The sequence below is a fragment of the Protomyctophum parallelum genome, assembly GCF_964188405.1.
Source record: "Protomyctophum parallelum genome assembly, chromosome: 9".
NCBI lineage: Eukaryota > Metazoa > Chordata > Actinopteri > Myctophiformes > Myctophidae > Protomyctophum > Protomyctophum parallelum.
Window position 1 is genome coordinate 14,327,277 of NC_139706.1, and position 12,710 is coordinate 14,339,986.

Below are 12,710 nucleotides of genomic sequence, written 5' to 3' on the forward strand. Positions count from 1 at the left end.
GAATGACCTCACACAGCCCAGCCCAGCCCACCTTGAACAGCCAATCACCTGACCTCACACTGCCCAGTGGGCCCACCCACCTTAACAGCCAATCACCTGACCTCACACTGCCCAGTGGCCCGGGCCCACCCACCTTGAACAACAGCCAATCTAGCACATTGTTGCTGCTTTACACAAAATTGCACTTTTCAGCTGCCTTCTCACCAACAATTTAAAAAAATATTTTTTAGGGGTCCCTGCATCGCCCAAGTACCCATATCGTAGATCTGGCCCTGCTTATATTGATTGGTACACATATGCACGCACACACGCAGGCATGCACAAACTCAAGAAATACCTACCACTCAGAGAGTGAGACACGTGCATGTGCACATATGCATGTGCACATATGCGTGCACACATGCATGTGCATACATGCATGCCTATAGTGCACAAACACACGGCACACATTTTCTTTTCTGCTTACTATCAAACAATTTATGCTCCATGTCTGTCTGTGAGGGAGAATCTGAAAATATATAAATAAACCACCACTACAAACCTGACACTCTTCAGCGCAAATCATCATTTTGAAGTATAGGCCTATACTATAGTTGGAGTGCATGTGAATGCTCAAATGCTCAAATGGCTGCCTAAATATTCCACTGACACTGCATAAAATGGATATGGGGAGATTGTTTACACTTTATACTCTGTGTGTGTGTGTGTGTGTGTGTGTGTGTGTATGTGTGTGTGTGTGTGTGTGTGTGTGTGTGTGTGTGTGTGTGTGTGTGAGTGTGTGTGTGTGCATGCATGCGTGTGTGTGTGTGTGTGTGTGTGTGTGTGTGTGTGTGTGTGTGTGTGTGCGCGTGCGTGCGCGTGTTTTTGTGTTTTTTCAGCCCTTTTTCAGTGCTGATTATGAGCTTGTAGATCTGCTATTTTTCAATAGCTAAAGTATAACATAATGCTTAAAACACCAAAAGGGGTTCCCGCCCTGAACGTGTTAAAGTCTACTCATGTTGCTATATGATTAGGTGATGTAAAACAAACGGTGTCAAAACAAACATTACATTCTCTTTATTGTTAATGGGATTTAATGTTTGTGCTATAGGGACAAAACAAACATTAAGTCCTCTTTGTTGTCAATGGCGTTTTTAAACATTGAACTAAAAACAAACATTAAACCTGTATATCAGAGGGTATAGCCGATCTACAAGCTTCACAACGGCACATTATGAACTTCCACAACTATTTTTGGCAAAGGTTTCGTGTTAGATGGAAGACAAAGCAGTCCAGGTACAAAGGAATCCAGTTTAGTCCTGTTTAGTCTATAGAGAGTTCATGTGGTTAATGCATTTCCCTTTGAGTCAGAGGCAGCAAAATGAGTGACACCCAATCTTAACAACAAGAACATTTATTACATGTGCAGGTTTTCTTTATGGCGGCCATTTGTTGTATTCCTTGTAATATCGTGGCAGTAATTCTATTACGACTGACTGCAAATGGTTACTTACTTGGACCTGAACGTGCTGCAAAGTGTATCTACTGTATATACCATATATAGTGATTGCTCTGTGGTTCTACACATTGAAAACACAACAGACACCTTACCTACCGATGGATGGGCTTTATTATATGTTATGTGCACTTTTGTTTGCCCCTGTGTGATGTGCATGTGCTTCAGAGAGAGAGAGAGAGAGAGAGAGAGAGAGATGGATTAATGGCCCTGTTTTCCCATGTACGTGATGGTTTTGAATGAATGTAGATGACACAGGAAAAAAGGGCTGCATTATGCATGCAACGATTCACCATATAGGCAATATCCTCCTCCTCCTCCTCCTCTCTCTCCTCCAAGCATATACATATTCATACTGCATTTTCATGCCCACTGCAAGAAAAAAGAAAAAAAAAAGGAAGAGAATAAAGTGCCAAATGTATTTGAGGCTATAGAGAAAAGAACGGCTGGAGCAGAAAAGAAGACTGTGGGAAGTAGGACGCATAAAGCGAGGGTGAAGTGAACAGTCAAGGCAACACAAACAGTTGCACTTGGCAGTTTATCCAAACCACTTCTGACATCTTCCGTTCTATAATTGCACCCAGTGTTGTTTTTGGCAGCAATTTTTATTTTATTTTTTATTTTTAGTCTCTTGAATAGTTTTCATTTAGTTTTGGTCACATTTTAGTCACCTGGAATGTTTTAGTGTCATGACTAAATGTCATGAGATTTTAGTCGACTAAACCTACAGTTGATTTAGTCGACCAAAATGTATCTTGATGCCGTCGCAATGGCTGATTTTATACTTCGATCTACAAGCTCACAACTGTAGATCGGCTATTTTCAGCTTGCAACCAAGTGTAAAATGACTTGCCGTATACTGGATCTCGTCCACTAGTCCCTTCCTAACATTTTAGTTTAGTTTTTATTTGTTGACAAAATCGACAGTATATTTAGTCATAGTTTTAGTCATCATGGCTTTAAGTTTCTATTTAGTTTTGATGTGGGTTTTGTCAGTGAAAAAAGGTAGTCGACGAATATTCTTCGTCTTAGTTTTGAGTCGACGAGACGAAATCAACACTGATTGCATCCACGCTTGAAGAAGCTATATATAGGTGACTCAAAATGTGGTTCATGACATATACAAAATATGGCTCATACATGGGCTTCGGTTATATGCGGTTTGTTGAACGCGCTTCGTTGGGTTCCAGGCGGAACGGTAGCCCGAGGCTACACGCTGGGACCGTCTGAGGGCGGACGTCTGCCAAACAGAGATGAGGGGAAAAACTGGGTTATCGCATGCCATGCTGCCATGTGCTTCTGTGGCGCGTGAACGTTCACAGCAAAACGACAGTAGCTGAAGGCTTAAAAAGGATATTTCACCTTAAAAAAAACACGTAGCTAATTTCATCGTCACGGTACTCAGTCACGTGAACACCCCCACACCGTTTTGATGTTGCTCGATTCAGTATTTAGATATTTGATATTCATTCTTAAAAAACTTAAAAAACTCTGCATATACATGGAGTATATATATATATATATATATATATATATATATATATATATAAGCCTGAGTATAGACGATGAAATTACCAAAAGTTGATTTTTTTTAAGTGAAATCTCCCTTCAAGTGGTTATACAGACGTGGATGTAGTCGTATGACGCTTTACTGTAGATGTAGACGTGGATGTAGACATATGACGCTTTACTGCTCATTACTGTGTGTGTGTGTGTGTGTGTGTGTGTGTGTGTGTGTGCATGTGCGTGTGCGAGCACTCACAGTGGATCATACACAACTCAACACATGGCGGCCACAGCGTCCTCACGGTGGCCCTTTCCGCTGGAGGCCCTGATCTGTGCTGCATGGAGGAGCCCTGTCTCCTCCACCGCTGTATTGGCGTGTGTGTGTGTGTGTGTGCGTGCACGCATGTGCGAGTGCGTCTGTGCGTGCACGTGTGTGCGTACGCGACTGCATGCTTGTGCGTGTGCGTGTGTGTGTGTGTGAACTCAGTGACCCGAATACATAACAGAGGACAAAGCAATTAGCCGTCACATCATAAGCCATTGCTTTTGAAATCTGTTGCCACTCAGTTGGAGCTGCTGTCACTGTCATTCAGGCTGTTTTGGTTGGCGTTTGAGGATGTCATTTAGGTCATTTCAAGGTTTGAACAGGGTATCTCCCACATGGAAAACACTATATATATATATATATATATATATATATATATATATATATATATATATATATATATATATATATATAGTGTTTTCCATGTGGGAGACCGGGGTTCGAATCCTTGGCATTATATGTGTAGCCATTATGTGACCAGATTTGACTGAGGGCCTTTTTTTCCTTTTTTCCACTTCAAAATAAGTTAATAGCACAGGCAGACTCTTCACATTTCTGAAATAAGTAAATAACAGGTAGAGTCCACAGAAGTGAACCAAATCGCTGTTTCTCTGCAAGACATTACTCTATAAGCCATATCTCCAAAGCTGGTGGGTCAAACTGAACAACCAATATCTCAATTTGAAGCTATGATTCCCTGCTTTCAGGTATTTCACCCCTCAGGCTGATCTATACTTCGTAGTGTGTGATGGTGCACCAAAAATAGCAGGGAAATAAACGTTGGCGGTGCTATCCATGGTGCTGAAAGTGTCTAGCAGCCAATGAGAGTGACTGACATGAACCTGAGTGACAGGATGGGTTCAAATTGACCTGAATTCATAGTTTTGAACACAGAGGAACTGCTCCAGTTTTAGTGGGTAGGTAGGAGGGGCAACCTCTCTCTCTCTCTCTCTCTTGCTCTCTCTCTCTAAACACACCTTCATTTTGCATTACTCAAAGCAGTGGTCCAGGGACCACCAGTGGTCCTTGAGGGGATTCCAGGTGGTTAGTTACAGTGGTTAGTTACAGTAAACTTAAATGATGGAAGAGTTGGTAACCAAATGGACCCGTATAGATCTTTAACTCTTGAGAGCGTAACATGAATTAATTGGTTTCATTTTACGCTCTCAAAATCAGTTAAATTATTGTCAAACATCTGCATTACAAGATGTCTACACAAGTAGATTCCTGCTATGTATGGTAGCTGGTGGGATCAAATAGACCTTTTAAGTAAGTACCATTACTTCTAATAGTGTACTGCAGCCTGGCTGGGCAGCGACTTGTAACCCAAGGTCACAGGCCAACACTGCTTTGATATAGCAAGTGGTAAGAGATAAGAACTTCAGAATTCTCCAGGACAGACTCTGTCCTGCTTCGAGGGGCGCCCCGACCAACGAACTGATATGATCGAATTTGATTCTTGATGTAACGGGTCGTATTTGCTTTTACTCATATCCGTATGCCGTTCTTATTCATTTCAGGGGAATACTCCGTGTAGTCAATAAATCCATGCCAGTCTAAGGCTAATCTGTACCCCTGAGTTCTGCCTTTCATTGTATACAGTAGAATGATTTAATAGATGCAAGCTTTGGGGTAGTGGGTATAATCTCTGTGTATATATTTGCCACCGGACCTTAGCATAACCAGGACACACACACAGTATGGCCACATCAGATGTAGCCCACGTCAATACCGCATGGAATTGTGGACATCTTATCCAACAACAAGTTTTGGGTCTGAGAGGCTCCATGGTGCATGAGGCTTAAATGCAGAATAAATAATGGACCTTGACATGAAAAGGGTTGAAATCCACCGCCGTACGTACGTACACTACAGTCAAGCCATGTATCTGACCCTCGTAAATGTTACTTGATACAAGAAATACAAATAAAGATTCACTCTATATGCACATGCACAACAGAGCACCTTTCCCCCAAGCAGTCACCCTGCACCCATGCCCTGCCGAGAACCTCCCTCTGCCTGCCGTCTGGTCAAAAGATCCAAGCCCACGCGCACACACGCACACGCACACACACACACACACACACACACACACACACACACACACACACACACACACACACACACACACACACACACACACACACACACACACACACGCACACACTCTTTGTTGGTGGTGTGATTACAGACTGAGTGGATAGAGCATGTGTGTGTCTTAAATGTGGAAGGAGATTAAGTGGATTTAACTCTCTGTGTCTGGCATACAAATTCCAATCACACATAACATATAGCATGTATGCCTCTTCTGCCGCAGTATAAGAGAGAGAATACTGAATATATATACCGTCACCATCTGGTGGCGCAAACATGTATCGATATCCCTTGTTTCAATGGATGTCCCATGAATAGTTATTATTCTGTTGATACTTTGCATCGCTTAATGTTTATTTAAAAGAAAGAAAAAAAACACAGAGACAGACTTAAACCGCTTCCGACCTGGTGGTGTGTGTGTCCGAATTTTGGGCATGTCTTCTTCAGCACATGCCCGAGCATACATCGTCACGTGGCGTGACGCCCAGGCATGTCCAGGCAAGTCGTCACGACGGAACGCCCAGGCATGTCACAGGCAAGTCGCCGCGACAGAACGACCAGGCATGTCAACACAGTGGGTCGCCCAGGCATGCCCAGGCAAGTGATCACAACCACTTGTAGAGGGCCTATATAATTTGCCTGATCTCCTGTGGTGGTCAAGCTCCAAATCCTGGAGTGACAGACACCCCCCCCCCCACCCCCCCCACCCCTGGAATGCTCTTCCCAGTCATATCAAAGACTACCCCTCCCTCCCTCCCTTCCTTCCTTCAAAGCTGCCCTATGAAAAGCACATCTGTTTACAATTGCTTTTTTCCGAGTTGGGAATGATCTCAACTCTTTTTTTATTGTTGTCTCCACCAGGCCGAAGGCATGTGGGGAGAGTATGTTTTGCACTCCGTCCGTCCGCGTGTCCGTCCGTCCGTCCGTCCGTGTGTCCGTGTGTCCGTGAACAGCTAATCTCGGCCACCGTTAACCCGGTCGATGCCATATTTTGCACACACACTCCCTGGATGCCAACCATGAACCTCTGCCCCAAACTTTCCAGAACGGCCTGTTATAGCGCCACCAGGAGGCCGCTTTGTGCAAAACAAGTTTTTGCACAGTACACCTACAGATTTTGTCCAAACATCACGCAAATTGGTACACAGTCTCTCTAGAGCCATTCAACGAAACGGGTCTTTCAGATTTATCAGACTCCATCCTGATTGGTTAAGATTGGCTTCCAAAGTTCACAGGAGTGCTCAGTTTCAAACAAAATGCTGCAAATCATCAACACATCGCGTGATTTCCGTGAAATTGTGCACCCACATTCCCACTAGGCCGAGGACGAAATGCCACATGAACAATTTCAACTCAGCCTCAAGGTGGCGCTATAACTGGCCGAAAAGTGTTTTTACCTCTAACTGCACGGATCTGTGGATAACCTGGTGGAGACCTGTGCCCGGAAGGGCACTTTTTCTAGTTTTCTTTCTTTTTGAGGGTTGCAACCACTCCTATAGACAGCGATGTGTGTGTTCCCCCCCCCCCCCCCCCCCCCTTGCTTGTGTGTGTGTGTGCGTGTGTGTGCGTGCGTGTTTTCAACCCTCAAGGGGTTTGGGCCCAACCCAGTAGTCAGCTGTGGTCACTTTGAGTGGCACCACACAACGCCACGGGTGAACATGTACTGTATGTCATGTATAGGACATTACTACCACTAACCCAAACCCCTAACCCTAAACGTACTGTATGTCATGTATAGGACATTACTACCACTAACCCAAACCCCAAACCTATAACCCTAAACCCAAGCACGACGTGTAACGCATGTCGGACCAAGGCAAACTTTACTCATGACCCCCGTTCTCACGGCTCTAGCAGTGACTCTCAACCATTTTCATTTCAAGGACCCCCGAATTGACCTGAATTACCCCCTACAACAGCCCCCTATTTAACAGCATTTCTATGCTGTACACATGGAACCAAATGGACCCCGTTAGGGTCCCCAGCTATATAATTTAGCTGGGGACCCCCTGGAATTCCCCCAAGGACCCCCCCCCCCCCCACTTTGGGAACCACTGGGTCAAAGCACTGATGAAAGTAGAGCCCTATATATAGCAGTGTTGTTTTCGTCGACTAAAACTAAGAATGTTCGTCGACTGCCTTTTTCCACTGCAGAAAATGACATGGAAACGGAATGAAAACTAAGTAATGATGACTAAAACTGAGACTAAATGTATTGACAATTTCGTCAATAAATAAAAACTAGACTAAAATGTTAGGAAGGGACTAGTGGACAAGAGATCCAGTATAGGTCATTTTACAATTAGTTGCATGCTGAAAATAGCAGATCTAGCGCAACGCGTTGTGGGCTTGTAGATCAGCTATTTCAGCAAGTGGAAACAGTCATTACGACGGAAAATAAATTTTGGCTTGACTAAATCAACTGTATAGTCGACTAAAATCTTATGATGTTTAGTCGACTACAAGTAGACTAACACCTTAAGACATTCCAGGTGACTGAAATGTGACTAAAACTAAATAAAGGCTATTCAAGAGACTATGACTAAAACTAAAATCTAAATGAGCCGCCAAAAACTAACACTGATATATAGCCTTTGTTTTGTCTTAATTGTTTATGCCAGCCCTCACGTTATCACGTTATCGATCCACGACTACTCTATTTACACCAGAGACAGGACAGGAACAGAAGTGACCTCTCTAACACGTTCTTATCTGCAAATAAAAGATGGCTGACCCCCCCTCCCCCACTCCATCCGATAGCCAATCTGTTAATGTGTCCCCATTGTGGATGTCTATTGATCTACACGAGATCTATAGAAATTAGTGTCTATAAATGGCATCTGATAATGTCTTCATTCATTTCTCAATTGATATATATATGCTCGAGCCCGGTATATATAATGCCCCCCGCCCCTCCCCTCCCCTCCCCAGTACATTGAGAATTAAGGAGATATGGCTAATCCGGGTATTGTTGAAACGATCCTAGGAAAAAAAAAAGGGATTAATTAAGTGTCATTGTCTGAGAAGAAAATGCTCAGGCTCGGGGGTGTGTGTGTGTGTGTGTGTGTGTGTGGGGGGGGGGGGGGGGGGGGGGGGGGGCTACAGCGGCTTTGTCTGGCCCCCAGCCAAGCTGAGCTCAGCACTTCTTTGCACTCCTAGCCATATACACACCCACGCACGCGCATGCACGCACACGCACGCGCACAAAGGCACCTCACTACCCCACTAGAGACTTTTTTTTGGGGGAGGGGGGGGGGGGGTTGAGAGGGAGGATATATGGTCTATCTCCCCTAAGACAACTTATCAGGCAACAGCTCTTCATTTGTGCAGCAGCAGCAGCAGCATTGTGTGTGAAAGCGAGTATAGTCTGTGTGGTATAGTGGGCCAACTCCAGCCCCGCAGCGCTGTGTGTGTGTGTGACTGTGTGTGTGACTGTGTGTGTGTGTGTGTGCAGTGTGTGTGTGCGCACGGCAGCGCAGGGCCACTCATGGGTCTTCTCAAGCGATGATGGACTTGAGCAGGAGCTGAACTATATGTTACAGTATATTGTTCTAACAACCTCCTAAATTGTTTGTCCCCCCCCCCCCCCCGGGGGGGAAAAGCTGAGGATGTGGACAGACAGGAATTGAAGGGGAGTTATATATATATATATGCGACCCATTTTCCCCTCCGTCTGTCTATTCTTCCAGACTGTATGTAATGTAATCCTATTAGATCACTGGCTCTCAACCGTAGTAATTCCAAGGACCCCCAGTTTGATATGCATTAGATTAGCCCATTTCATATAGGTCTTTTTGACGGGGCAGTATAGCCCCGCCTATACTCAGCTGTATAGTATAGCCCGCCTATATTCAGCTGTAGATTTCCATCCTATACACAAACATTAAACTCCCATTGACACTGAATGGAGAATGTTACGTCACTATAGAGCGGTGCCCGTTGGGAACTGGCCTACTTGGAACGATGCAAGTTGGAAATGCAAGCCCCACCCTGTTATTATGTCCGTGTCCCTTTTATTCTTATATATGGAGTTCTGTGTGTCAGGCATGCCCAAATATGGAGTGTTGTGATGTCAGAACAGGCCAGCTCCATATGTGGACCCTGGACAGACAGACAGACAGACAGACAGACAGACAGACATTTCATGCTAATTTAACTCGCATAGTGAGAGAAATGGATCCAACTGGACCTGTTAGTGTCCAGTTTTTGGGGCTGGCTATAGACTCCAGTGTTCATTTAAATAGGGGTCCATTTAGTTTCCATTAACATTCTTGGAGTTCAATTAACACACACACACACACACACACACACACACACACACACACACACACACACACACACACACACACACACACACACTTATATATACAATTCTCCCGTAGCTCCTGTTCTAGGCTGACCAACACTGAAGGTGAAAAAGGTTACGGGTAGGCATTCTCCTTCAACACCGTCACTGCCCCCAAGGTGCACCATGCATGCCGCTTCAGTGGCCTTGTGGTTATAGAGTGACCGCCCTATAGAGACCGGAAGTGTCGAGACTGGGAGGTCGGGGGTTCCATCCCCGGCCGCAGGTCATATACCAAAGAAAAATGGGACCCAGTGGGCCTCCCTGCTTGTCACTCAGCATCGAGGGTTGTATTGGGAGGTTAAGTCCCTGTGACATAGAATCATGTCCACTGTTGTTTTCGTCGACTAAAACTAAGACGAAAAATGTTCATCGACTACCCTTTCTGCACTGACGAAAACTAAATGGAAACTAAATGAAAACTAAGCTACGATGACTAAAACTAAGACTAAATGTACTGACAATTTTGTCAACAAATGAAAACTAGACTAAAATGTTAGGAAGGGACTAGTGGACAAGAGATCCAGTATAAGTCATTTTACACTTGGTTGCATGCTGAAAATAGCCGATCTACAAGCTCACAATGCGCTGCGACGCGACGCGTTGTGAGCTTGTAGATTGGCACTTTTCAGCACGTGTAAAAACAGCCATTACGACGGCATCAAGGCCCGCCAAAATACATTTTAGTCGACTAAATCAACTGTAGATTTAGTCGACAAAAAAATCCTATGATATTTAGTCGACTGAAACTAGACTAACACTAAGACATTCCAGGTGACTAAAATGTGACTGAAACTAAATGAAAGCCATTCAAGAGACTAAAATTAAGACTAAAATCAAACTTTGTTGCCAAAAACAACACTGGTCGTGTGGTGTACTTGTACATCAAGCCGCCTCACGCTACAGAAACAGGAGATGGGCTCCTGCCCCCTATGTGGGCCTCACGGCTCGGCAAGGCTTATACTTACCTACTGCGTCACTGACTGTATGTAAACGTATACGTACACTTGTGTTACCTAACTCCAAAATGTTAAATTACCACAAAATGAAAAATATACATTTTTAAGGAAATGAATAAGGGAATGAATAAACGATGCAATATACTGCCTCATCAAAGTTGGTGTTGTGACTTTAGATATTGTCAATTTCTTGCAGGAGAAGTGAGAGAGGTGGTGGAGTTAGATGTTTTAGGTTTTGTCCAATGCATTTTTTTTACTACTTTCCATTGGTTCAATATTTTTGAAACAACACACAGACTTATAAAAGATTATACAATACATTGTTGTCATCGGTGAATACCAGAGCCATCTAATAGAAGAGTTACGATACTGAGGGGGCAGAAACCGAGCGCTCGAGCGCTGTTCATGCAGCCTGAACTGGGACAAGCTGGAGTTGGAAATACATTGTTTTCAACGAGGGCGGCGCAAATAGGAGCTATTTTAAGCATGTATGTGCAACATGCCAACTGTAAAGTATTGTACAGTAACAACTAAAGTATTTTTAATGTTTATATTGTATACTATTATACTTCAAGACAATCTAAAATAAAAGGGATTTAAGATCATTAAAGCTGGGCTGTTGCCTGCAGGGTCCAATGCATTTCTGCCTACTTCCGGTCCAGGACTTGTCCCAGTTGGTTGTCCCCGTTCTCAATAGAAGTCTATGGGAGAGCCGCCATTGGACTGGCTCCATGAAGTGAACGCAGTTTTGCATAACTCTGTCTATATCTAAAGCTCTGCAGGTGAATACAGTTTTAACCCATTCTGGGCGGGAACCCCTATTGGTGTTTTAAGCATTACGTTATACTTGAGCATATTGAAAAATAGCAGACCTACAAGCTCGTAGCGTGGCACACAGAGCGTGGCACATAGAGCTTGCAGATCTGCTTTTTCTTTTTTTATCATGAAAATGTGACGTTTTTAACTAAAATCTTTGCTTCTGGGGGGGGGGGGGGGGGGGGGGAGACCGTCTGGATTTTTTGTATAGAATCGTCTTAAGGTCTAAATGGGTCATTAACCCATTGCCCGCTAGCATTTATTGAAAAAAATAGGATCTAATTCAAGCCAGCATTTTTTTTTAATTTGAGCTCTTATTTTGAAAAGCCGCCATTTCCAGTCAGTTAGCAGTAGACCTAAACTGGGAATCTACACGGAGCTACACCTTGTTGAATCTACACGGAGCTACACCTTGTTGAATCTACACGGAGCTACACCTTGTTGACAATCTGAGTCCAGACCGGAGCTCTGGGGGAGCTCCACATCGTCGGCTCTGTGCCGTCAAAGAAACGTTTGTTTTGACCAAAAATGCCATCTGGGACAAAGGAATAGGAGATACAGGCGAAATGGATAGAATGGATTATTACGGCGACGGCGATCTAAGATGGACGATCCAGTGTTGTACTATAACAACACAGCTAGCTAACGGCTAACGTGAGCAGCATTATGGGTCGCTCGATCGAATGCACTATAAAAGCGCAGTTGGCGAAGGTCGTCGCCAATGGCGTTATAAGCGTCATTATCAAAATTAGGCTTCGATTGACGTAGGCTTCGCCAATGCCGCTGAAAGTGTTAACAACTCCTCCTCTTGTCTCCTCTCTCCCCTTCCATCCATCCAGTCAACAGTGAGGATGTCGTCTCAACGCGGCTGTACTTTGTGAACGCCTCCCCGCAGCGGGTGACCTTCTCCAGCTCCGTGGGGGTGTCCCTGCCCTGCCCCGCGGGCGGCGCCCCCCACGCGCCCGCCCTGCGCTGGTACCTGGCGGCAGGCGACGACGTCTACGACGTGCCGCACATCCGCCACGTGCACGCCAACGGCACGCTGCAGCTCTACCCCTTCTCGCCGTCGGCCTACAACAGCGTCATCCACGACAACGAGTACTTCTGCACGGCCGAGAACCAGGCGGGCAAGATCCGGAGCCCCGGCATCCACGTCAAAGCAGGTGAGCG

General features: G+C 44.8%; 1 protein-coding gene across 1 annotated transcript in view; it reads left to right on the forward strand.

The window, feature by feature from the left end:
• The window catches only part of dscaml1 (Down syndrome cell adhesion molecule like 1), a 126,296-nt gene that overhangs the window by 6,364 nt on the left and 107,222 nt on the right, over window positions 1-12,710 (forward strand). Inside the window, exon 2 of the mRNA XM_083773633.1 lies at window positions 12,380-12,703. Coding sequence (XP_083629759.1) covers window positions 12,380-12,703 — 324 coding nt within the window. The remainder of the gene's footprint in view (window positions 1-12,379; window positions 12,704-12,710) is intronic.